Here is a 26259-nt window from a genome sequence, read left to right as displayed (position 1 = left end):
CAACACACTTAAAACACTGACAGTCAACAGTAACAGAACACTGATTAAACTACAGGGGCACCACCTCTGCCTGAAAAGTGAATACTTATCAAGCCTGCAAGATCATGTCATCACTTAAATCAGTCACATTAAGAAAAATATAATTTTAAGATTTTGCTACAGCATATATCTCCAAGTCTTCAGGAGTCTTCAGTTGTGAACTGAGTAATAATTTACACTGCAGTTAGCATCTTAGTAGTTGCATGTACACCTGTGGGCACAGATGTCTGATGTTCACAGCTAGAGGGGTCATATTGCATTAGCCTTTTCAAATCATCTTGGTTTACTAGCCTGAAAGTATTATTAGCCACTTATTGGTGCTTAAATATACACTGTTTATCGTTGCCCAGCTCTGGGGTCTTGCTTCTTGTACAGTTGTGGTCTGCTGATCCTCAAGTAACTTGACACTGAATATTTACTATGTCAAAGGAGTAATAAATGTCACTTTGTAGCATTTTATAAATTAAAAATTCTATTTCTATCGCTTTTTCCCTTTCTTGCATATCAAAGAGATACAGCTACTTCATAAACAAAAATGAGGAAAAGACTACCATTCAACTTTAATTTTTTGATGTGTGACGTATCTGAGCATGTGCAAATGTGTACAGGGTGACACTGTCTGTCTGTATTTTTATGAGTGACTGATCAGGCTGACAGGAGAGGGAAACAGGAAAACTGAATGGCAACTGACAGGGAGTGAGATGCACAAATTTTGAAGCACCACATATCAACTAGCCCTTCCTCATTTTTGTTTATGGTTTCTATCTCAGATTTTCCATTACTGTATAACAAAAAAAAAAAAAAAAAAAAAAAAAATCTGAGAGTTCAGCTCATATATTTTTAACTTCTTGATAAATGGACACACATCTGTGTTAAGTAACTAACAATTTGTTTGTCTCTCCAGTGTTTACCAGACACTGATGAAAACTAGTGCACTAAAACTAATGAAGGTTGCGCTAGTAGTGTGGGGGAAAAAGTAACGATATACCTGATTTATGATTTCCTCTTCAGGGTTAGACCAAATTATATCTTGTTCACACTCACTGTCAGCTTTCTTGTTTTTCTTTTTCTTTTTTGATGTTTTATCTGCTTTGTATAACTTGCATATTATTACATAATATGCAAAGTCAAATGGCATTTTCTTCTCTTTTGCTCTTTTTATTTCCTTGCTGAAACAAAATCACACACAAATTATATAAAATCAACAAAGACATTTAATATATAATTAGCACTGTGGGGAAACCTAGGATAGTACAACATTTTTATTAGGATACATTACTAATAACTAATGGTCCCACAAACAGCACTTTACCATGCCCTACTCATGCCCTGCTCTCCCACCCCCTCCCCACCCCAGCCTCCTCCTTACACCCACCACCCAGACAGCTTCTCTCATCCTTACATAAATGCTTGCACTCTGACCCCGGAAGCCAGAAGCAGTGGTCCTGTGTGAGTGATTTGTGTTTGTGCCGAAGTGTGTGTGTGTGTGTGTGTGGGGGGGGGGGGGGGGGAGGGGGGGGGGTCTCTTTCAGAAGAAGGCCTTCTGGCCAAAAGCTTACGTGTTTAGTAGTGTCTTTGTTGTGCCTGTCTGCAGCTCAGAATCTCCGCTATATGGCGAGTAGCAGTCTACCCTTTTCATAATATTGTAGTTATTCCATACAGGATATTCTGTTGTTTAAAATAAGAATTCTGATGTATTAGCTCAAAAAATTTTGGTTGAACATAATATCACATCTTTTATACATCCCTGTTTACTGGTTAGAGCAACTTTTGTTTCATAAATATGAAAGTCTTCCATCATGAATGTCAGAGAAAGATGACTACACATTCTTGCAATGTAATTACAAACGAACTGTAGAATAATTTGAATATCATTTGTACTTGGATAAAGACACTGTCCTTTGCATACTACAGCTCAAGTCCGATGTCAGTTGTACATGCTTTTCCCACACTTAAAGAGGATGTTCAAATTTACTGCTCTCTAACAAGGGGACCTTCTGTTGTGACTCACCAATCTTTCAAAGTGCCGCCGCGCAGTTACGCGTGTCCTCTACATGCGGCGCTGTCTGCCAGCCATGCAGCAGCAACGCCACCTAAGCAGCCAGCCAGCCAGCGGCCGCTAGACTTGGACTCAGTTATGATTTGACTGTTAAAGTGTACACACGTCTTACTCTGTTTACTTGATCTGTGACTTTCATGTATTGCGTCTTCCTTGAAATATATTTGTTCCAACTTGAAGTTATTACACCTTCCAGTTTCAGAAATTCAGTTTGGGATGAGACTTCACAGGTTGGTTGTGTACCCCCTGGGTGTCCACTCCTAGAAGTCTTAGAGCACACTATCCATAAAATTCTGAGAAAAGGAGAATTTTTTAAGTGTAGCTCATAAAAATGGAAATGTCGTGTGGCTAGGGCCTCCCGTCGGGTAGACCGTTCGCCTGGTGCAGGTCTTTCGATTTGACGCCACTTCGGCGACCTGCGCGTCGATGGGGATGAAATGATGATGATTAGGACAACACAACACCCAGTCCCTGAGCGGAGAAAATTTCCGACCCAGCCGGGAATCGAACCCGGGCCCTTAGGATTGACAGTCTGTCACGCTGACCACTCAGCTACCAGGGCGGACAGTGTAGCTCATACACACCTCATACAGATTCAGAAGTAGCACTCCAGCAAACAGGCAAAATACCTCAGTCAGTCAAGTTGTTATAATTAATTAATAATCAATTAAATCGTAAATAATTTTATTTTGTTTATGAAATGGCTGCCACAGGCTACTTAAAATGTGAATAACCCTCATCAATATTTTGTTTTTAAAAAGTTGCATAATTTCAAATGCATTTTTAATGGAGGTAAATTAAAGCATTAATTACTGTAATTACAATATTGGACTATATTATTAGCTGTAAAAAGGTTATAAATATTCGTTGTAAATTCAAGGAAACCGGTGTCTTCTTGGAAAAGCAGAGTATAGCTGTTACCCTGTTGTATATCCAAAAAAGGCACACAGGCACGAAGTGTCAAAGCCCACACAGAACTAATCAAGCAATGGGTCTTACCTGCTACAGTGCCAGTTCAAACCTGACTTTTGCATAGATTGGAGTGTTCTGTATTGTGAAATAATATCGGAATTTAATTTATTTATATATATATATATATATATATATATATATATATATATATATATATATATATATATATATATATATATATATATATATATATATATATATATATATATATAATGGAAGGAAACATTCCACGTGGGAAAAATTATATATAAAAACAAAGATGAGGTGACTTACCGAACAAAAGCGCTGGCAGGTCGATAGACACACAAACAAACACAAACATACACACGAAATTCAAGCTTTCGCAACAAACTGTTGCCTCATCAGGAAAGAGGGAAGGAGAGGGGAAGATGAAAGGAAGTGGGTTTTAAGGGAGAGGGTAAGGAGTCATTCCAATCCCGGGAGCGGAAAGACTTACCTTAGGGGGAAAAAAGGACAGGTATACACTCGCACACATGCACATATCCATCCACACATACAGACACAAGCGCTTTTGTTCGGTAAGTCACCTCATCTTTGTTTTTTTTTTATATATATATATATATATATATAATTTTTTTTTTTTTTTGGTAAGTTCCCATGGCACTAAACTGCCGAGGTCATCGGTTGCTAGGCTTACACACTACTTAATCTAACTTAGATTAACTTAGTTAAGTGTTGAAGGTGATGTTAAAAGTTGTGGAAATTATTAAAACTTGCTTGCTGCAAATAATTTGATTGATTCAGAATCTTCAACAGTTTCTCATGAAGCAATGTTGACAGGTGAAGAAATTTACATACATACTATGGACATGGCTGAAAAAATAATTGTGACAGGTGATGAACTTGCTCAAGAAAATGAAAACTCTGAAGTTGACCCTTTTGGAAAGTAAGAAGACCACGGCTCATCTGATGAATATGAATCAGAAGAAAAGAAGGCAACACAAGTAGACCGTCTTTCTTTAGATCACAAGATTAACGTTGCTAATATCGCAAAGGCTCATCCCACGTGGAAACTACAAATAAAAAACAATAAATAAAAGGGATGCAGCTGGCTAGGATAGAAGAAATATTTATCCCAATAGAAAGGAGAAATTAAAGACAAGGAGGTAATAAATTTGATAAGTACGCAGAATCAGTTCCTGGACATATGATCATTTTGTTGAGACCCGAGAGAATTATCAGCAAATGACTACACTGCATTTACAACAGTAGGCTTTAGCAGTAGCACAACAGTGTACAGAGTTTGAATTAAAAGCTTTTGACAGCTGGATTCATAGATTCAAAAATAAACAAAGAATTCATCAGCGAAAAGCGACCAGATTTGTTTCAAGAAAAGAAATAGCTATGATTGAAGAAACTTTGGCTACTGCAGGCACTTTTCAAAACCAGATGTTAAAACATACCAAATTTCAACAAAGATTTCGTTATTAACATGACCAGACAGGTATTTATTGCAGGGTATTTAAAAATTCATTTTGCTCTCTATTTTTGTGATTCTTTGACAATATACTTCAATTTTGGTTTTTTTTTTTTTTCCTTTCCAGGATGTCAGTATCAATCTGTGTATAACAGGACTCCGACTGTCACAGGAAGCAAAATTATTTTCATCAGAAGACATGACATGAATAAAGCGACGAACACATATACCACTCCACTCTGTCTGGAAACATCCTACCTCATGTATTCGTTTGTTTACAATGCACAACTGGTAACTTTGGTCCTTGAGTTCAAGAAACAGTAAAAGAATATGAGCAAAATTATAAAACTGTTGTAATATGATCTTCCAAATCTGGGAGCTAACAACAGAACTGTATACTGACTTTCTCAGCCGGTGTTTGAAGTCTTATGTGGGTCAAGAACAGTTTCTGTTAATTACTGACTCCTGGGGTTGACAAACAAAGCCTGGGTTACATGATGAAATCTTTCAGGATGATGAGAAATCACCAACATGTACAATTAAAGTGATTCTTCTGAAATGTACTTCTCTAGTTCAACCATGTGATGTCTATTTCTATAGCCAAGTAAAAAATGTCATAAAGTGTCTACAAAATGGCACTTATCTTATTGAAAATAGTAGAGAAATAAATTCTCATGAAGACTGCATAAAAACACAACCAATAGTCCTTCATCATCAGCTGTCATTGTCAATTTTTAAGGAAATCATCCAACATGCCCAGTATACTTTGAGGCTGTCTGATGAAAGAGAAGTTTTCAGGAGTAGCAATGTAGTATGTTTTTCAACAGATATTTTAAAACAACGTTACTCCTGTAAACAATCACCCATCATAAACTGCACAAGATGCTAAAATATTTTTTTCTTTCCAATGTTTTTATGACAATCATCATTCTGGTGCTCGCACATAAAATACAAAATTGACAAATGAACATGATATAAAAACCTTTTATATATTTGAAACTCCAACCAGAATTCTGTGACAGTGGTAATTAATTTAACTCCATTAAAAGTGCATTTGAAATTAATCAACTTTTTAAACAGAAAATGCTGATGAATATAATTCACATTTTAAGTAGCTGTGACCGCCATTTCATGAACAAAACACAATTATTGATGATTGAATTGATAGTACTTCAGGTCATTACCCTTATTTAACAATTGTTATAATTTTTAAAACAAGAAAAAACGAAACCATACTGGTAGTTATGTAGGATCAAACCCAGATTGGCCACCTGACAGTCTGGCACACTACTGACTGAGCAACTTCACGCATTTGCTGCATTGCTACTTACAACCTATATATGAGGTGTGTATGAGGTGTGTATGAGCTGTGTTTAAAACTTTAGAACGCTTTTTCTTGGAATTTTCGGAATAGTGCACTTTAAGACTTCTATGAATGGGCAGCCTTGAGGTGTACAACTAACCTGCTAAGTCTCGTACTTAACTGAAATTCTGAGGACAGAAGGACCCCTTGTAATTCAGATCAAAGATATATAATTGCAATTGGGAGGTCATGTGTCTTTTACCTAAACTGCACAGAAATATTGCTAGTGTTCACCTGTCTAGTGTAATACTCATATGTATACTTCAGTGGTCAGCTTGATATAAAAGCTGCGAACTGTGACATGATCCCAGTAAACTGGAATTAATCATAGCCCAGTTATGGACACGGTGAAGCACCACTGAAATGCCTTTAAATTAACAATGACAAGGTCAGTCACAAAGCAAAACATCTGCTCATGTCTTGTGGCTGCAACCCTGACACCTACAGTGGGGCAAAGCCATAGGAAGACAACTCCACAAGCTCATGTTCTAAGAACATAAAGCTTGTAAAATTATTACTCTTTTAGGTGTACAAAAAAGGTGTTTTAGATGCTTCACTGGGCATATGAAAAGTCTTGTCACATTCTGTTCATAAGAAAATAGTTTAATTTGACATCTGAGTTTCCCTCACCACAATATTTGTGATAACATCTGTTTGTGACACTGGCAAGAAAATGTAATGGAAAGAGATGTTTGTAGGGTAGTCTAATAAGTCACTTTATTTACACAAATGTATTGCGATATTCTACAAAATCCTGGCATATTACAACTGTGGGCTAGATCAGGGCTTTAACCTGGGACTTTTGCTTTTCACAGACAAGTGCTCTAATAACAGCTATCCCATTACAACTCATGACGTGCCCTCACAGCTTTACTTCTGCCACTATCTCCTACTTCCTCTCTTATCTGTCGAATCTCTGACTTACTTTTAATAGTGTCCTGTAGTAGAACACGTTCTTCCCCTTCTCCCCTTTTAGCTTCTGTTGTTTTCCTTGTTGTTTCCCTTCTTACCCCAAATTCATACACACTTCCCACTCCCTAACCATCTTTCCTATCTCAGTAGGTAATAGGATGGTCAGTATTGCGTAGCTTCCAATACTGCATTATCCACACATTAAGGGGTGTGGAACAGCCACTGAAGTCTATCATGTTCTGCTCAGTGGTATGCTCTGTAATGGTCAGTCTGGCAGTGGACATTTATTCAAGTGGACAGCTGGTTCATGGTCATAGTCATATTAAAGGCAGTGCAAAACTTGGCATATGGCAATGACTACTTTCAGAGGTGGCCCTGCCTCTGATAGAGTAGGCTATGTCCACGATAAGACAGTGATAGTATGTGTGTTCCACTGGCATATAACCCATGTACAAAGGGGTTAGGTGTTGGGGTGGCATCAGAATGGACCTGTATCCTGGAGATTGAATGGATGACAGAATATCACTTTGGCACAGATGGGAAAATGTTACTCATTTCTGGGCAAGACAATAGCAGTCAAAAACCTGGTAAAGGATGTGGTTAAGTCATTCCATTTCAGTGTAATATAGGGCACAGAGGAGGATGCTCCTTTGCAGCTGGTTTTTGAAGGCATTTGGGGAATATATATTATATGCCACAGGAGATACATTTGTGGACCAGGTGTGACTTTAGTATGAGTTTTAGAGTACTGAGGAAGGAACTGCTTGTCACAGTGGATGTGCTGTACATGGGTGATTAGGGATTATTGGAGAGACTTTCACTGTGGAAGAAATGGCAGCCATCAAAGTGGAGGTACTGTTGACAGTTGTTTAGGTTAACATGGATCCATCGAAGGTGTGGAGGTTTATGCCCTGCGAAGTGGCTGAGCTGATAAGGATCAGGTGAAAGGGGCAGGAGAGAAGATGTTCAGGACGTGGAGCAATTAGGATAGTGTGTCTTGGTCCTATGTCCAGATCACCAGCATATCACAATGAGACTCAGCCATACAAGGGTTATAGGATCTTTGGTGACTATAAAGGTTTCCCTGTAAGTGTGGATGTACCGGGTGATTTAAAAGTCAGTATAAATTTGAAAACTGAATAAATTACAGAATAATGTAGATAGAGAGGTACAAATTGACACACATGCTTGGAATGACATGGGGTTTTATTAGAACCAAAAAAATACAAAAGTTCAAAAATGTCCAACAGATGGCGCTTCATCTGATCAGAGTCCGCCCCCGGTAGCTGAGTGGTCAGCGCGATAGACTGTCAATCCTAAGGGCCCGGGTTCGATTCCCGTCTGGGTCGGAGATTTTCTCCGCTCAGGGACTGGGTGTTGTGTTGTCCTAATCATCATCATTTCATCCCCATCGACGAGCAGGTCGCCGTAATGGCGTCAACTCAAAAGACCTGCACCAGGCGAACGGTCTACGCGACGGGAGGCCCTAGCCACACGACATTTCATTTTCATCTGATCAGAATAGCAATAATTAGCATAACAAAGTAAGACAAAGCACAGATGATGTTCTTTACACGAAATGCTCAATATGTCCACCATCATTCCTCAACAATAGCTGTAGTCGAAGAATAATGTTGTGAACAGCACTGTAAAGCATGTTCGGAGTTATGGTGAGGCATTGGCGTCGGATGTTGTCTTTCAGCATCCCTAGAGATGTCGATTGATCACGATACACTTGCGACTTCAGGTAACCCCAAAGCCAATAATCGCACGGACTGAGGTCTGGGGACCTGAGAGTCCAAGCATGACAAAAGTGACGGCTGAGCACACGATCATCACCAAACGACGCATGCAAGAGATCTTTCACATGTCTAGCAATATGGGGTGGAGCGCCATCCTGCATAAACATCGTACGTTCCAGCAGGTGTTTATCAGCCAGGCTGGGGATGACTTGCTCGTCGTGCAATGGAGTTTCCACGATAGTTCTAGGATTTTCGGTAGCCCAAATTCTGCAGTTGTGTGCATTGACAGACCCTCGGAGCGTGAAATGAGCTTCGTCGCTCCACAACACGTTACTCAACCAATCATCTTCCGCCGTCTTTTGAAACACCCACACCGCAAATGCCCTCCGCTTCACTAAATCGCCAGGTAACAGTTCATGATGCCGATGGATTCTGTACGGATAGCATCCGAGGGTACACCTAAGTAGTGTATGGAATGCCTGTGCGACGTGCGACTGCACAAGAGCTGACTTCCCCGTGCATAGACGAACCCGCTACAGTCTCCATTTCTTACTGAACTGTCTCAGCAGCATTACGCCTTGTGCTCGGTCGGCCACTACGGGGTCACTGACGTTTTGCTGTCCAGTGCCATCTGTCGGACCTTTTGTGAACTTTTTTTTTGTTCTAATAAAACCCCATGTCATTCCAAGCATATGTGTCAATTTTTACCTCTCTATCTACATTATTCCATGGTTCAAGTTTTCAGATTTATACTGACTTTTTGATCGCCCGGTATGTGTGTGTTCTGTTAGGCTTATCTTCAAGCAAGCTATCCAAAAGCTTAGTAACATTTCGGTCTTGTTTATATGCTTGTTGATTGCCTAACCCCACAACCATACAGTGAGTGGTCACCTTTGCTCCTTTCATTACCATTACCAGTATTACACTCAGGTATTTTAAGTATATATACAAATTTAAGGCAACAACAAAACTGCTGGACATAATTGTTTTCTTGAAGTGATAATACTTACACAATAAATGCAAAGTGAGATGATTAAAATCAACATGAGCATTAGTTTAAGCAAATGATACCGTAATTAATTTACCTGAGGTTCTCAAGGAGAGGGACAGAAATCTGTGCAGGAATATTGACAAATCGTTCATTGATTAGCAATCCAATCGGCCTTGTGTCATCTGCAATAAGAGAACTGATCTGTGTTGCAGCTGAATCAGTTGCGTGTTCACGGCTCAGTTCCAACAATAATGAACGCAACTGCTGCACACACTCCCGTTCCTGTCAAAAATCATAATTACATTAGAATACAAAATTCAGGCACTGCATAAGGATTCAATAATGAGGAAGAAAGTATTTAATGCAATTTAATTTATTAGTCTTTGTTATGAATTAACTTATTTTCCTTATGTTTTCTCCTACACTAAAGCTGCCAAGTAAGTTTACATTTCAGATTCAATGTTAAGCAGGTCCAATAAATTTGAGTGAACTGTCTTCACTTTAACTGTCCATAAATTGTGTAGCAACATGATTTGCGGTGCACAGCAGTTACTTGTCCCTTGTTTCACTTAACCACTCATCTCCAGCTGTAGCCAAGTCTCCTCTCCAAATACAGGTCATAATTTTATAAGGCATACTCCAATAATGTGCTTATTGCCATTCACACAGCAAAATTGGATTGCACCTTCCACCCTCAATCTTTTACACCTGCTCGGATAATCAATATAGGTGTAATTCACCAGCACAGAGATGCAGTCAGCAGCAAGCAATGTTGCAGTTGCTTTTGCATATTTGGTTCTGTGGCTGGCTGCACTTCTTAAAGGCATGCGCATACCCATCACTTGAGGAGTGTTAAGTTGTTCTCATACTCTTAAAAAATGAACTGATTATGTAAGTTAAACAATGATTATATTGGGCCATTCCATGCCAAGTGGTCTATTTTTGGAAAAAGGTCCCACATGTCAGCCATGGATTTCGTTGAAATTTTGTGTGAATATTCACACCTGTTCCCAATGAACACTTGTGCAGTTTTACTTGCACCAACTTAATACTTGCACAGATTTAGTCCAAAAAAAAGTACTTTTTAATTTTTTTTTTAGATGTCTCTAACAAGTTCAGCTCCACAGTTCTTACAAACAACGGAATGGCTCAAAATATTAAATAATAAGGAGAAATGTCTCTCTTCTCGTGTGGCTAAAAATTAGAGATGACCTCCTGAACTTCTCAATATGACAGTATACAGTCCACAATTTAATGACTGTGTGCTACATTGCTGTGTAAAGTTCTCTGGGCCAGAAGCTATAGTGTCTGCAATTACTAGCTGTATCATACACCATGACCCACAGGTAATTACGGTGTATAAACAACAGATGCATACTGATCAAGACACTGGACACAACGCAAATGGTAGTGGATGAATTTTATTGACAAAGAACAAGAATTTGGAATGTGTCGTGCCATCATTACATTGTCAAACATCTGAGTTTGCATCTTTTAAAGTCCTCAAATTTAACTGAAGGAAGATGAGTTTATTATGCTAATGGATTTTGCTGAAAACTGTTCACTTATCATTCAGATTGCAGGGCAAGGTTGCTGCGGGGGAAGTAGTCAAGCATCAGTCCACCCATTTGTCATCTATTTTCCACAAAATCAGAAGGTGGAATTTATCACTTTTTGCATCATCAGTGCCTCTTTGTGACATGTCACAACAACTATTCATATTTTTATCATGGAGCTGAGTAAATACGTAAAAATAAAATCTGCTAGGATTTCCCAACACCCACTATTTCAATTATGGCTCCAGTGCCCAATGCAAAACTTTCAAAAATATTCTCAATTTCTGTTATCATAAAAGAGACTTTTGAATGATGATAGACAGGATTTCTTTTGGTAAAAGTCATGGAATGTCACCCTGTTATAAAAACAGCTGCACAACAAAGTGACTAGCACCAAGAGCAAACTTGCAAGGGTCAGTTAATAGGCAGATCCATGCGCCTGTAGATACATTTCTCTTCTGCACTGAAAGCATTATTGGCATTAAATTTGCTTTCATCAGCAAATAAGAAACTGAAAAAAGTAAATTAAACATGGGCATACTCTAGAAGGAACCAGAGGAAATCATCTTTTTTACAAACTGGTGAAACACCTCAGGTCAGCGAAAGTCTGAAATGATGCAACCTCTTTTCTGGCCACAATTAAAGACAGTGAAGGAAGTATATTAACATAGGACCTCCATCCAGGACAATATCCTGCATGCATTTATGAAAAGGCAAGTTGGACTGGAAACTCCTGTAAGACTTTCACTGAGCAGAAGGAAAATTTCGTAAGCTTTATGCACCAGCATGTACCAGCACATACCAGCAAATTCATTTTATTGGCCATCAAGGAGTGAAAAGTGCTGGTTTCCACAACAGCACATTATTACAGTTATTCTGGCTCCATCAATGACAGCATTTGGGTGGCAGTTTTCCTTATGATATTACACAGTAAATCAATTAATTAATGAAGGAGGAGGAGCAGGAGGAGAAAAAAGCAAGTAGCTTTGAGTAAACATGAGTTTAAGATCCTAAAAGAAACCACTTCTAGCTTTGGCCTGGGACACTTAAAGAAATGTATCCTCAGGCTTGGAGACCATGTGGAAACAAACCCTTATCAGGCTTGGGATCCTCTAGTAGAGAAACCCATCTAGGGCTGCTGTTGGACAGCTTTGAGCATGGCCCTCATGATGATGGCATTGCAGGTTTTCACACTTTGAAAGAATCAGAATTTGTTCAGCTACCATGGAGCATAGCAACATACTGTACAACGTATCATCAGTACACTTATGTTGGACACAAACTGCAAACAATGCAGACAGAAAATACGCTATATTTTAGACCAAAAGATAGCTAGCACATCAGTAGCACTACAAAATAAAGAGAGACATTCAAAATTCTCATTAACACAAATCCTTTTCCAAAAACGGTCAGGTAGACTGTGAACCCCACCAAAATTTACAAATGTAGCAATCGTGTAAAACTTGAAGATTGCTTATAAAATGTGTGTAGCAGCTGTGCTGCAACAATTTTACCAGTGTGCTCTATACTGCCTTGGTTATCAACATTTATATTTTGAAGCTTGTAACTAGTTTTATTCCATAATTATTACACCAACAAAGTGGCTGAAAACGTCATGGTAAATTGCGACAAAAGACTTCCTCCTTTTCTTCACTTTTTCAAGTTTGTCTGACTCAAGCTCACTTTCTTTTCATCGGGATTTTTGAGAGTATTAAACAATGAAAAAAATAATTTTAAAAAATGTCAGATTTAATTTGAGTACCAATGGAATATGAGTATATTTCACTGAATCTTCACCTTGTCATTATTTTTAGGGCCCTATATGCTTCCATTGCAAAACCAAATCTAGATTTTTTAGGTGGTTTAGAATACAGTTTTTCTAATAGAAATGGGTTGAAAGAGATCGCACAAAATACTTTTTATAGAGTGGGCTGATATAACCATTTTTGGGTGTTTACAAAAATCACCAACTCTGCCCTCAATTTGCAAACTACTGGAAAGCAGTAGGAGAATTTAAGACCTTATGTTAGTAAGTTATCACATGCAATGTTTCAGGTTTATCACACACTTACATCCAGAGATATAAAAAACTAAATTTCACACTTTTTTCATGTGTCTTTTTTGGCCGACACTGTCTCAAATTATCTATATGAAAACTGCTCACAATTTTTTTAAAACTGTTTAACTTTAGAGAATGCAAAAAGTTGTACAAGATGCCCCAGTTTTGCTTCTTTCAAGAAAATATTCCTGGAGATGATAAGCTTTCACAAAACAATATGACAACTATTAATTAGCAACATTTGTCAGTGTTCTTACACAATTTCAACACATTCACTGAAGTCTGAAACATAGAAATGGCACACACAAAAAAATCACAAAACACGTGTTTTTTGCAGGTAAAATCCAAATGAAGCAAAATTTTTGAAATAAAGTTTTCAGTTTTATAAGAATGTATTTTTTATTTATCTGATTCACTTTAAACTGTTTCCACCCATTCAGTTAACATAATAATTGCTACATTTGGCTTAACTTGACAACAGACGAAGATTACTGGATAAAAAAATTTGTTTTGACTTTATACATTTATCTACCTTTGTGCCAATTGTGAAGCGCTTCGTACAAGTTTAAAGTCTAGAAGTGGCGTGCTTCAAAAGCCTCACAGAAAAAGCTGTTTTTCGCATGTAGATCTACATACATACTCTGCAAGCAACCATACGGATACAGGGATTAGAAAACACAGGGTTGTCATAGTGAGACTGAATATTGTAATCCCCAAACTCCCCAAAAATAAATGAAAAATATATCTATTCAAAACAGCAGATAAAAATTCAATGACACCTTCCTGAGAGACAATCTCCACTTCTTCCAAATTAACAATTTAAGTGAAGAGCAGATGTGGCTCAAATTCAAAGAAATAGTATCAGCAGCAATTGAGAGATTTATACCAAATAAATTAACAAACGATGGAGCTGATCCTCTTCGGTACACAAAGTGGGTCAGAACAATGTTGCAGAAACAACAACAAAAAAATTGCCAAATTTAAACAGATGCAGAATCTCCAAGATTGGTGATCTTCTACAGAAGCTAGAAATTTAGGACGGACTTCAATGCAGCATGCTTATAATAGTTTCCACAATGAAAGTTCGTCTCAAAACCTGGCAGAAAATCCAAAAAGATTCTGGTTGCATGTGAAATATGCTAGCAGCAAGACACAATCAATGCCTACTCTGCACAACAGCAATGGAAATCCTATAGATGACAGTGCTGTCAAAGCACAGTTACTAAACACAGTCTTCCAAAATTCCTTCACCAAAGAAGATGAAGTAAATATTCCGGAATTCAAATCACGAACACCTGCCAACATGAGTAACGTAGAAGTACATATCCTCGGAGTAGTGAAGAAACTTAAATTACTTAACAGAAGCAAGTCTTCTGGTCCAGACTGTATACCAGTCAGGTTCCTTTCAGCGTATGCTGATGCAATAGCTCCATACTTAATCATATATCACTGTTCGCTCGATGAAAGATCTGTACCCAAAGACTGGAAAGTTGCAGAGGTAACACCAATATTCAAGAAAGGTGGTAGTGGTAGTGGTCCACTAAATTACAGGCCCGTATCATTAACGTCAATATGCAGCATGATTTTGGAATATATATTGTGTTCGAACTTTATGAATCAGCTCAAAGAGAACAGTCTATTGACACACAGTTAACACGGATTTAGAAAACATGGTTCTTGTGAAACACAACTAGCTCTTTACTTGCATGAAGAGATGACTGCTACTTACAATAGATTTCAAATTGATTCCATATTTCTAGATTTTCAGAAGGCTTTTGACACTGTATCACACAAACAGCTTGTTGTGCAATTGCATGCTTATGGAATATTCTCTCAGATAGGTGACTGGATTCATGACTTCCTGTCAGAGTTGTCACAGTTCACAGAAATTGACAGAAAGTCAAAGTAAAACAGATATGTTTCTGGCATTCCCGGAGGTAGTGTTACAGGCCATTCCTTATCTATATAAATGATTTAGGAGACAATCTGAGCAACCGGCTTAGGTAGTTTGCAAATGATACTGTCATTTATTGACTAGTAGTCATCGAAGATCAAAACAAATTGCTAAATGATTTAGAAAAGATTTCTGTATGGCGCAAAATTTGGCAATTGAGCCTAAATAATGAAAAGTGTGAGGTCATCCATATGGAGTACTACAAGGAATCCGTTAAACTTTGGTTACACAATGAATCAGTCAAACCCAAAGGTCATAAATTACAATTATGAACAACTTAAATTGGAAGGAACACATGGAAAATGTTGTGGGAAAAGCTAGCCAATGACTGCATTTTATTGGCGGGACACTTAGAAAATGTAATAAATCTACTAAAGAGACTGCCTACACTATGCTTGTCTGTCCACTTTTAGAATACTGCTGCATAGTGTGAGATACATAGCAGATAGGACTGACAGAGTACACCAAAAAAGTTCAAAGAAGAGCAGCATATTTTGTATTGTTGAGAAATAGGGGAGAGATTGTCACTGAAATGATACATGATTTGGGATGGACATAATTAAAACAAAGGCATTTTTCATTGTGGCAGAATCTTCTCATGAAATTTGAATGATCAATTTTCTCCTCTGAATGCGAAAATATTTTGTCATCGACGACGACCTATATAGGGAGAAATGATCATCATAATAAAATAAGGGAAATCGGAGCTCACATGGAAAGATATGGGTGTTAGTTTTTTTTCTGTGCACTATACGAGATTGGAATAATAGAGAATTATTGTGAAGGTGGTTCAATGAAGCCTCTGCCAGGCACTTAAATGTTATTTGCAGAGTATCCATGCAGATGTAAATGTAGATATGGTGTGCACTGGAGAGTACCCTGTGCCTCTAACAGCCATTTCCTTTCCTGTTCCAATAGCTAACAAGAGTGAAGGAAATGTGATTCTCCCTATGCCTCTGTGTGAGCCCAGTTTTTCTTATCTTTACGGACTTTACATGAAATGTATGCTGGCGACAGTAGAATTGTCCTTCAGTTAGCTTTGAATGCCGGTTCTCTAAATTTTCTCAGTAGAGTTCCATGAAAAGAGCATCATCTTCACTCCAGGGATTCGCATTTGAGTTCCCAAGCATCTCCGTACTACTTGCATGTTGTTCAAACTTACTACTAACAAATCTGGCCACCCGCATCTGAATTGCTTCAATGTCTTCTTTTAATCCAACCTGGGAAAACCCCAAAAGAAGAAAGGTTTTCAAACAGTTAAAACTTACCTTACACCTAGGTCCAATACAATGCTGGATCAAATTTGATCCATCAGTCTCGTTCCAGTCCAAAGTTATTTATGGGTGACTGTTTCTGCACGTAAAATCTGAACAAGGATGACTGTATTTGCATATAAAATGCAAATAGTGTACATAGAACTGTGTCATTAGCTGAGCATTAATTTCAATCCAATTAAAATCTTATGCAAATAAAGCACATGTTGCGCTGGACTGTGTGTGTTCAGTATGGACTAGGCTTCACTGCAGATTGCTTCCCAGTAGTGCACACTTCATATTTACATTCAGATGCTGAGGTTGACGTCCATGAAAGAATTGAAAGAACGAACAGAGTTCCAAAGAGGACAGATTGTGGGTGACCGATTAGCTGGAACATCAATAACCAAGATAGCCAACTTACTGAATGTTTCAAGAGCAACTGTTTCAACAGTCATGACAGTCTATGCAAAACATGGCAAGACATCACTGTGTAAACATAAGAGTGGGTGCAAATCAAAACTAAATGACACAGTTCATTGTACGCTAACACGAATTGTGTCAAAACAACACAAAACTATGGTGCCTAAAGTGATTGCAGAGCTCAATAGCCATCTTTGAGACCGCATATCAATCGACACTGTCCGCCGAGAACTCCATAAAGCAAATATTCAAGGATGAGCTGCTATACCGAAACCATTAGTGATGACAACCAATGCAAATAAGAGTAAAACATTGTATCAGGAGCATAAATCCTGGACTGCTGATAGTGGAAACACGTCATATGGTCCGACAAGTCAATGTTTTCATTATTTCCAACATCGAGTTGGGTTTACGTCTGGAGAACACTAAAAGAAGCCTACAATCCTGATTGCCTGATTCCAATGGTTAAGCATGAAGGTGGAAGGTGGAAGTTTGATGGTGTGGGCAGCCATATCATGGTATTCTGCTGGTCCCACCATTACTCTCAAAGGCCATGTTACAGCCAACGATTATGTAAACATTTTAGATGGTCAATTGCACCTCATGATTCAAATGTTGTTCCCCAATAATGATGCCATATTTCAGGACAACAATGCACCCATTCACACAGCCAGCATAGCACAATCGTGGTAAGAGGAGCATGCAACTTAACTGCAGTGTCTTCCCTCGCCAGCACAATCCCAACTTAAACATTATCGAACCCTTGCGGGCAATATTGGAGTGCAGACTCTGGAGCAGATTTCCACCTCCCCGTCACTACAGGAGATAGAAGAGATTCTGATCTAAGAGTGGCATAACATTCCACTGGAGACTATACAATCACTACACACTAGCATTCCTACAAGAATTGCAGCTGTATTATGGGCAAATGAGGGTCCCACCTGTTATCAATAAACCATTCCCAAGTAAGTACAGGAGTTCACATTATTTTGCCTATCACCTGTATCTACTGTAAGACAGATGTTCGAATAGCAACACAAATGATTGCTGGTATGGGCTAAACCAAAACCTTCTTATCCTATGTTCCTAGCTCAAACAGGAACCAAATGCCAAGACCCCCAAAACCACAATTCTCCACATGGCATTTCCATACGCACTTGTCAAAGGGCTTCTGCATTTTAATGATTAATTTCATAAATAAGTTTGACATGTACATTAAATCAGCCAAGTTGTCACATAGACTAATATAACAACGAAAATAATCAATTATTGACAATATAATGTAAATGGATAGATAAAAAAAATCTAGTCACCAATCAGCGGCAGAACACACACACAAAAAGGTTTAACTTTTACAAGCTTTCAGAACCACTGGCTCCTTCTTCTGGCAGACGAGCTGAAGGGCAAGGAAGAGGTGTGAAGGAAAAGGACTGAAGAGGTTTAGGGAAAGAGGTACAGTTCAGAAAAGTCACCCAGAACCCGGGGTCAGTGGAGACTTACCGGACGGGATGAGAAGCAAAGTCTCCCCTGACTCCATTCATCAGTTTTCTTACTGGAAATGTAGATATATGGAATCTTCCTGTTGACTTCATCCATAGATCTCAGGGGTGGGCAGCAATCTGCGGTTGCCCTCGAGGACAGTATACTGGGTTCTGTTATGTACTGCTCAAGTGTTTGGGATCTGTACCAGGTCGGATTGACGAAAAAACAATTCAGAGGTGGGCTGCTAGATTTGGTGCCGGTAGGTTTGAATAACACGTAAGAGCTACGGAGATGCTTCAGGAACACAAACGAAAATCCCTGGATGGAAAGTGACATTCTTTTCAAGAAAAGAGAAAATTTAGAGAACTGACATTTGAAGCTGACTGCTGAATGATTCTACTGCTGTCAACATACAATGTGCTTAAGGATCTCGAAGATAAGATACGAGAAATTAGAGCTCATATGGAGGCATACAGTCAGTCATTTTTTCCCTTGCTTCGTTTGCGAGTGGAACAGGAAAGGAAATGACATTTAGTGATACAGACTGCCCTCCGCCACAAACTGTACAGTGGCTTGCAGAGCATCTATGTAGATGTAGAAGTAGAGCTTACAAGTGGTATAGTCCATATCAATTCAGGCAGGCTAGGAAAAAATCTTACCTTCAGAGTCTCAGATATTACTGAATTTAGCTTATGTCAAAATGAAGGACTAAGTAAGAAAAACATTTTTTTTTTTGTTTTCTCCAAAAAAAATTCGGCTCCGAGATATAACCCTCGAAAGATGACACTGCACATATCATTTTGAAGATGTGAATTTTGGAAAAAAATTTAAAATGCTGTATCTCTGGAACAGTTCTAGATATTTTGTTGTTTTTTTTTTATTTGAAAAATAATTGCTTTATGATTTCTCCATTTGGATTTTTCTGTCAAAGTTCTTTTACTATGACATTCTGAACTTTTTTTGTAATTTATGGAAAAAAATTTTTTTTTTCTAAAATGTCAATCCATAAAAATTTGATTTTTTTCCTGTTGATTTGTACAATATAATTCTAAATTCCCTGAAAAGGAGAACTTCCACTTTTAGGTTGATAGTTTTTATAAACAACTGAAATTTTTGTCATACATAAAATCTGTTTTATTACCACATTATCACATAACAGGCTCTTAAAAATCAAAACCTAGCCTTATTTAACATAATTTTAGTTTTGAAAGATGAGGAAGAGACTCACTTTTCAAGCATTTTAAATGGTTCCAAAATGTACGTGAAAGGTCCAAAGACTTCAAGGTTTCAATTTATACAAATTCTGTGCACTCTGTTTTGTACTGAAATTAGCCATCAATCAAGTAAAAATGTGTACCACTGCTTCAGTATCATCCTTTGGTATAGAGTGATGCCTTCCTGTTGAACCAATAGGAACTGAAGCACTTACAATTTTCAAAACATTGTGACCAGCAAATGAGCACTGATGGCATTGTTGCTGTCCTTCAGCTGGAAACCTATATCCAGCAGCTGGTCCATGTGGTAGCATAAAGTTCACTACAATTTCGTTTAACTCATAACTGGTGCTGGTGTCTACAATCTCTGCAATCCACCCCCCCCCCCCCCCCCCCCCCGCCACACACACACACACACACCATTCTTTTTTCTTCTCATGGAATTCTTCCATTTCCTATTTGGACAAAAGAATGAGGGCTGTGGAAGTGTAAGATTTCACAACTCTCGTAAAATCCTCAGTATTCTAAATAGCAACTGTATTGGGTCTGGAAAGATTATATTTTGTAGCATGGTGCTTCAACAGGCCCCCTACACCATCACAAGGCCCCTTCCCGTGACCAGTAGCACTTTATGCCCAGTCAGTTGGCACAAGCACAATTCAAACAGCTGGTAACGATTTTTAAAATGACTAGGAGCACCATCAGAAATAATGATGATCTTCTCTGCCCCTGTTTGCTGTTGAATTTTGTGCTTTGGTAGCAGAACCTGTGCTGAGTCAGGTCCTGTGTCATCACTTATAACTGCAACACTCGTGGTCTTGTTTTGAAAACATGTCACTCCTGTAAAAATTGAAACCTGGTCATTACTCTAATGATACCCTCGTACTTCTTGCAGGAGAATTACAGACAAGTTCTCTGCAAAATCACAGTGAAGCACTAAACATAGTTCTTCAGCCTGTACACACCCTTTCACTTCTGCAGTGTGCTGCAATGTGTTGATATTGCAATTTCTTCAGATGCTGGTGTGTTACTACTTTCACTGACCATTTGCCAAGTTCATTAATGAAACTGTCAAAGGCAACAGCTTTCTTAATTAGTTTATTTTCCTCCCATGTTGCACGTGTAATTTCTGCAGAGTTATCTATTACGTCTTCCAGGCCAAGTGTGTGTAAAGACAGTCCTGCCTTTACAGGGCAGTCACCACATTCTTGAAACAAACAAGTCTCTCACTTTACATTGCAGACTACTAATGACTTCACATGCCAACGAAGGTGACATGTCACGTGCTCCAGTAACTTCTTCAGAGCTACCACACAAACTTCGAAATTCATGCAGTACACACATAAACAGACATCTCTAGGGGGTGTGTAACTACCCACTTAGGTCATAGTGCATAAAATTTCAGTCTTCCAATATGTGAAGTTCTGTAGTTGCTCTTATAAACTACAAAAGTTTCTTTAATACTGCAAGTCATGTACCTCTTCACTTGCACAACTTTTCAACCTTCAACTGTTACAGTTATAGTGACCTTTTTAATGGCACTCTGGCGAGGACAGTCCCATTTATCTTCCACATAAAATGACTGTACCATTTGAACTTGAGCTGCTTCTACAGGATGACCATAAGTGTGATCTGGTCTTCCAAAGTCTCCTTTTACAGACATCACACTTCTTGATTTGTGATACTGATGGAACATGATTCAAAATTGTTTTATTTGAAAATGTCTCTGGAATAATAGTTAAACCTTGCACCTTGCCACTGTAGAACGCACAATATTCAACAGCTGAATTGATATTTGTGAAAAATTCCTGGCAAGAGGTGCAACAGTGCACTGGTTCATTTTCTTATGAAGATGGAATTTCTACCTTGAAGAGTGTGATCACTTTTGCTGTAGTGTATTGATCCACAGCTTCAGCAATTTCTCTGCATTTTCTTGATGCATAGAGCTTATGACTCTACTTCACTGACCATGGTTTCTTAACAGGACTAACACCTACCCCTCTAGTTGACTGATTCAGGGTATTTAATTCTTCCTCTATTGATGCAAATTTGGCATCATCTGCACCATAGGAGGGTTCGCCTTTTTCAGATACTATCACTGTTGTTATTCTGGCAAAACATTTAGAACACAAAAAGTCATCACTGGAAACATCCTCACTCTGAAACAGAGTTTTCAAATGAGAACACTTATTCCCAACCTGAACAAAATCTCTCTCTCTCTCTCTCTCTCTCTCTCTCTCTCTCTGTGTGTGTGTGTGTGTGTGTGTGTGTGTGTGTGTGTGTGTGTGTTTTACATATCACTCTTTTAAGGATCTGCAAACAGTCAGCACACTTCACTCTCCTGTGGCCTCAGTCAGAAGACATTTCAAACAGTCCTTTTCACAAAACACACTGCAACTGTGTCAACTGACAAATTCCTTGTGAAAAAACAGTACTCACTGGCTGGTCTCAGATTTCTTAGAAGACTCTTCAACAAACATATTAGCCCTGAACAACTACAGTACAGAACCAGAAACTGACAATAAACTACAACAAACTGTAAGAAATATCTGCAACAATGAAAGTGAAAAGAAATAACTGCAACAAAGAAAGTGATAAGAAATAACTGCAACAAAGACAATAGAAATAAACATTGTAACAAAGAAATTAGTGAGAAACAACTTCAGTGAAGATACACATCACCCTTGAAAGATAAAAAAATGATTTTTTAAAAGAAAACCTGTCCATCTTGAACGGGAAGCTCTCCTTCACGGAGAACGTAGTACTATATGGTACTCATCAACATAAAAAATCTAACTTTTCTGGATTGGCATTTTTGAAAGAAAAAAAATCTGTACATTATAAAAAAAAATTCAAAAGGCAATAGTAAAAGAACTTTGCCAGGTATGTCCAAATGGAGGATATCATTGTAATCATAAATTGTAATGATAAAGAACACAGCCATAGTCCAGTCCAGTCTAGTCTAGCTCGAATTATTCCTCAGCACATGGTGAGTGCAAAACTTTGATGCGCTCCCCACCACAAATGGCTGAGTGAGTGAAATACAGGGTGATTATAATTAAAGTTACACTTTCAAACCGCTGTAGACATAACACCACTGGTCAGAATGATGTCAAATTGCAACAGAATATTATCAGAGAAGGGGTAAACGTTTGGAAGAAGAAAAATAAATAGTTACATAATGTAACAATAGATGGCGCTGTAAGCATCATAATTTAACAGTGGCCGACTACAAATGACAAATGCATGGGCGTACAGGTGTCATACTGTTAGTTACGTAAGCCCATCCACCACGCAATGTCATATCACATTAGATGGGAAAAATGGCTTTTAATAGCTTGTTGGTTGGTTTAAAGGTGGGAGAAGGGACCAAACTACGAGGTCATTGGTCCCTTGTTCCTAATAAAACTATGCCGTAAGTGTGAGAATAAAACGGACGAAACATATAACACAAAACGAAGGGAAGGCAACAAACACTAAAAGGAACAAAAGAGGACAAGAAAACAACAGAGATATGATAGAAACAGAAGAAAGTGAAAAATGAAAGCAGATTAAGTGGCTGGCCAACCACGAGAATAAAAAGGGAAAGCCAGCCACTCTGAATCATATTAAAACCTCCACCCTAAAAGCACTAGGGTGGAGGACACAAAGGGACAACAGACACGCGCTAAAACCTACATAAAACTCACTCTCACAGATAAAATGTAAGACTAAAGCTGCTGTGGAGGCATTGTTGCCCAACACCAAAGGCAGGGTGCTGGGAAAGTTAAAAGTCTGCCGTAGAGCAGCTAAAAGTGGACGACTGTCATTTGGGAGCCACAGCGACACAGAGGTGGGTCCTTGCAACTGAGTAGCTAACCATGCTTTAGCCATGTATGGCCAATGCGGAGCCATCAGAGGACAACTGATTCCCTGCGAGAGGCCTGCATGGAAGACTTCCACACATTCATAGTCTCATTAATGACACGCAGTTGGTTGTGCGTGATGGTTACACAAACATCCCCCAACATGTCACAAGCAGGTAACTCCCGTGACTGGGTAGAGAATGCTGTTTTGATCAAGCCTGACCCAGATCTCGTTTTGGACAAGCCCTCCACCTCCCCGGACTTGTCCTCTAAATGCTCAACAAAAAACTGAGGCCTCATCATCATGAAAGATTTCCCATCAGCTCTCGAACATACAAGGTACCGGGGCAAATAAGATCCACTGCTATCCTTAGCCACATGTTCCTCCCAAGGTGCGGTCAGGGAGGGGAATGATTTGGGGACATACTTCTGTGCATTGAATTGAGCTTGTGATCGCTTAGATACTGCTGATGTTTCACCACCAGCAAGAGATGATGGACTACGCATCAACGCGTGTCATCCGCCCTGATGGCACCCACTCCGACCAGGGGCCATCCCCATGGGTGCCAACCAGCCGCAGCAAAGGCCACCTGGCAGGATGGCCATTGCCGGGTGTGCCGATGTCCCAGGGGGATGGGCATCTACCCCTTGGCATACATGGCGCAGGCATCAGCAGAACAATCCCTGTGTGGTCAGGGGGCTACAACCAACAGGATACATGGCGGCCCCACCACAACGGACTGGCTACTGTGCTGGATATCAGGTGCAAAGAAGTCCATGGTCATCGTCGACGCAGAAATCGACACTGCATAGAGCATGGTGGAAAACGCACCCAAGAAGGTGTCCTTGCCCAAGAGATGGAGAATGGGCAGGACTGCAATGCGAAACGAGAAAGTGGGGTAAAGATCTCAAAGCACGATGGACATGATGCACCTCCTAAGGCTCCCTCCCCCAATTGGCTCGCTCTTCGGGAAAATTTTGAAGAATGGGCGTCAATCCCTACAGGGGACCATCACATAAAGGCCGAAACGTGTGAAACTCCTTTTAGTCACCTCGTACGACAGGCATGAATACCTCGGGGCCTATTCTAACCCCCCAGACCTGCAGGGGGGCTTTTAATAGTCCTGAGGCCAAAAACCACATACAAAGCGTCACTCACATCAGATTTTAATTGTCCTGGGGCCAAAAACCGCATAAAAAGCATCAGTCAAAATGAGATGGGATTATTAGTTTCCATGTGACTGGCATAAAACATGATTAATATGCCGTCCACTATTTTCTGCAACAAGGTGAAATTGAGAAACAACGTGTTCCAAAACTGATTGAAGTGTTTCCAAGGTCATGTTCAGAAGGTGTTGAGCAATGCATGCCTTCAATGTAGCCAAGTTTGCAGTCTAAACACTGAACACAACATCTTTCAGATAGCTCCACAGCCAGAAGTCATACAGATTAAGATAAGGCGATTGGGACAGCCAGGCTGTAGGGAAATGGCGGCTGATAATTCTAGCATTTCCAAAATGGCACTTCAGCATCTGCTTAACTGGATTTGCAATGTGCGGAGGTGCACCATCTTGCATAAAAATGATCCCACCCCCACATCCACATTGTTGGAGAGCTGGATGACGTGGTTGCGCAAAAGACACTCATAACGCTTACCAGTGACAGTATAGGTAACAGGACCAAAAACACCTGTCTCTTCGAAAAACTACGGCCCTATGATAAATGATGCCACAAACCCAAATCTTCCATGCCCAATCATTGTCCATTTCCATGCAAGCAAGAAATTCTAAAGCAAAGTTCTCTCTTGCTGGCAGGTCAACAGAAAGCAACTCGTGCACATGGGTAGTTTTTAATGGATAGCAAAGAAGGATGTTTCGTAGGATTGTACGCACCATGCTCACGAGTATGTCCAATGTTCAGGCAGTTCTCCGTGAACTACACATTTGCATACCACCACTCGCCGCCTCCTGCATTGCTGTGACCACTGCTTCCACTGACATAGTGAGGTGAGAGAAATCCAAAAAGACAACCCCTAAGACGGAGGAAATTGCGCCATATATCGATCCTGCCTTGGAGGCGGTTTAAGTGGGAGATGTCTCTCAGAGCTGGATAGTGACAGATGGTGACGTGAGACTGCACATGCACGTAGTTTATTTATCCGCCAATAGAGGACAATATTGGTTACGGGACTGATTTAGTTTCGCCCGGGCGTGAGTCGTGCTTTGGTAGCTCAGATGGTAGAGCACTTGCCCACGAAAGGCAAAGGTCCCGAGTTCAAGTCTCGGTCAGGCACACAGTTTTAATCTGCCAGGAAGTTTCATATCAGCGCACACTCCGCTGCAGAGTGAAAATCTCATTCTGGAAGCCTCTACATCCTTACATTTGTCCTCTAGCCATCCCTGCTTAGCCATTTTGCACTTCCTGTCGATCTAATTTTTGAGACGTTTGTATTCCTTTTTGCCTGCTTCATTTACTGCATTTTTATATTTTCTCCTTTCATCAATTAAATTCAATATTTCTTCTGTTAACCAAGGATTTCTATTAGCCCTCGTCTTTCTACCTACTTGATCCTCTGCTGCCTTCACTACTTCACCCCTCAGAGCTACCCATTCTTCTTCTACTGTATTTCTTTCCCCCATTCCTGTCAGTTGTTCCCTTACGCTCTCCCTGAAACTCTGTACAACCTCTGGTTTAGCCAGTTTATCCAGGTCCCATCTCCTTAAATTCCAACCTTTTTGCAGTTTCTTCAGTTTTAATCTACAGTTCATAACCAATAGATTGTGGTCAGAGTCCACATCTGCCCCTGGAAATGTCTTACAATTTAAAACCTGGTTCCTAAATCTCTGTCTTATCATTATATAATCTATCTGATACCTTCTAGTATGTCCAGGATTCTGCCATGTATACAACCTTCTTTTATGATTCTTGAACCAAGTGTTAGCTATGATTAAGTTGTG

At 39.4% G+C, this 26259-nt stretch overlaps 1 protein-coding gene across 1 annotated transcript in view; it reads right to left on the bottom strand.

Annotated features, from left to right (window-relative positions):
* LOC124788532 (protein BCCIP homolog) overlaps window positions 1–26259 on the bottom strand; it is a 52076-nt gene that overhangs the window by 11156 nt on the left and 14661 nt on the right. Inside the window, exons 4-5 of the mRNA XM_047255803.1 lie at window positions 9611–9798; window positions 1028–1208 (exon numbers count right to left, since the gene is read on the bottom strand). Coding sequence (XP_047111759.1) covers window positions 1028–1208; window positions 9611–9798 — 369 coding nt within the window. The remainder of the gene's footprint in view (window positions 1–1027; window positions 1209–9610; window positions 9799–26259) is intronic.

This window comes from Schistocerca piceifrons, chromosome 3 (genome assembly GCF_021461385.2).
Source record: "Schistocerca piceifrons isolate TAMUIC-IGC-003096 chromosome 3, iqSchPice1.1, whole genome shotgun sequence".
Lineage (NCBI taxonomy): Eukaryota > Metazoa > Arthropoda > Insecta > Orthoptera > Acrididae > Schistocerca > Schistocerca piceifrons.
Note: the sequence above shows the minus strand (reverse complement) of the source record. Positions and strands in the feature narration are given on the sequence as shown.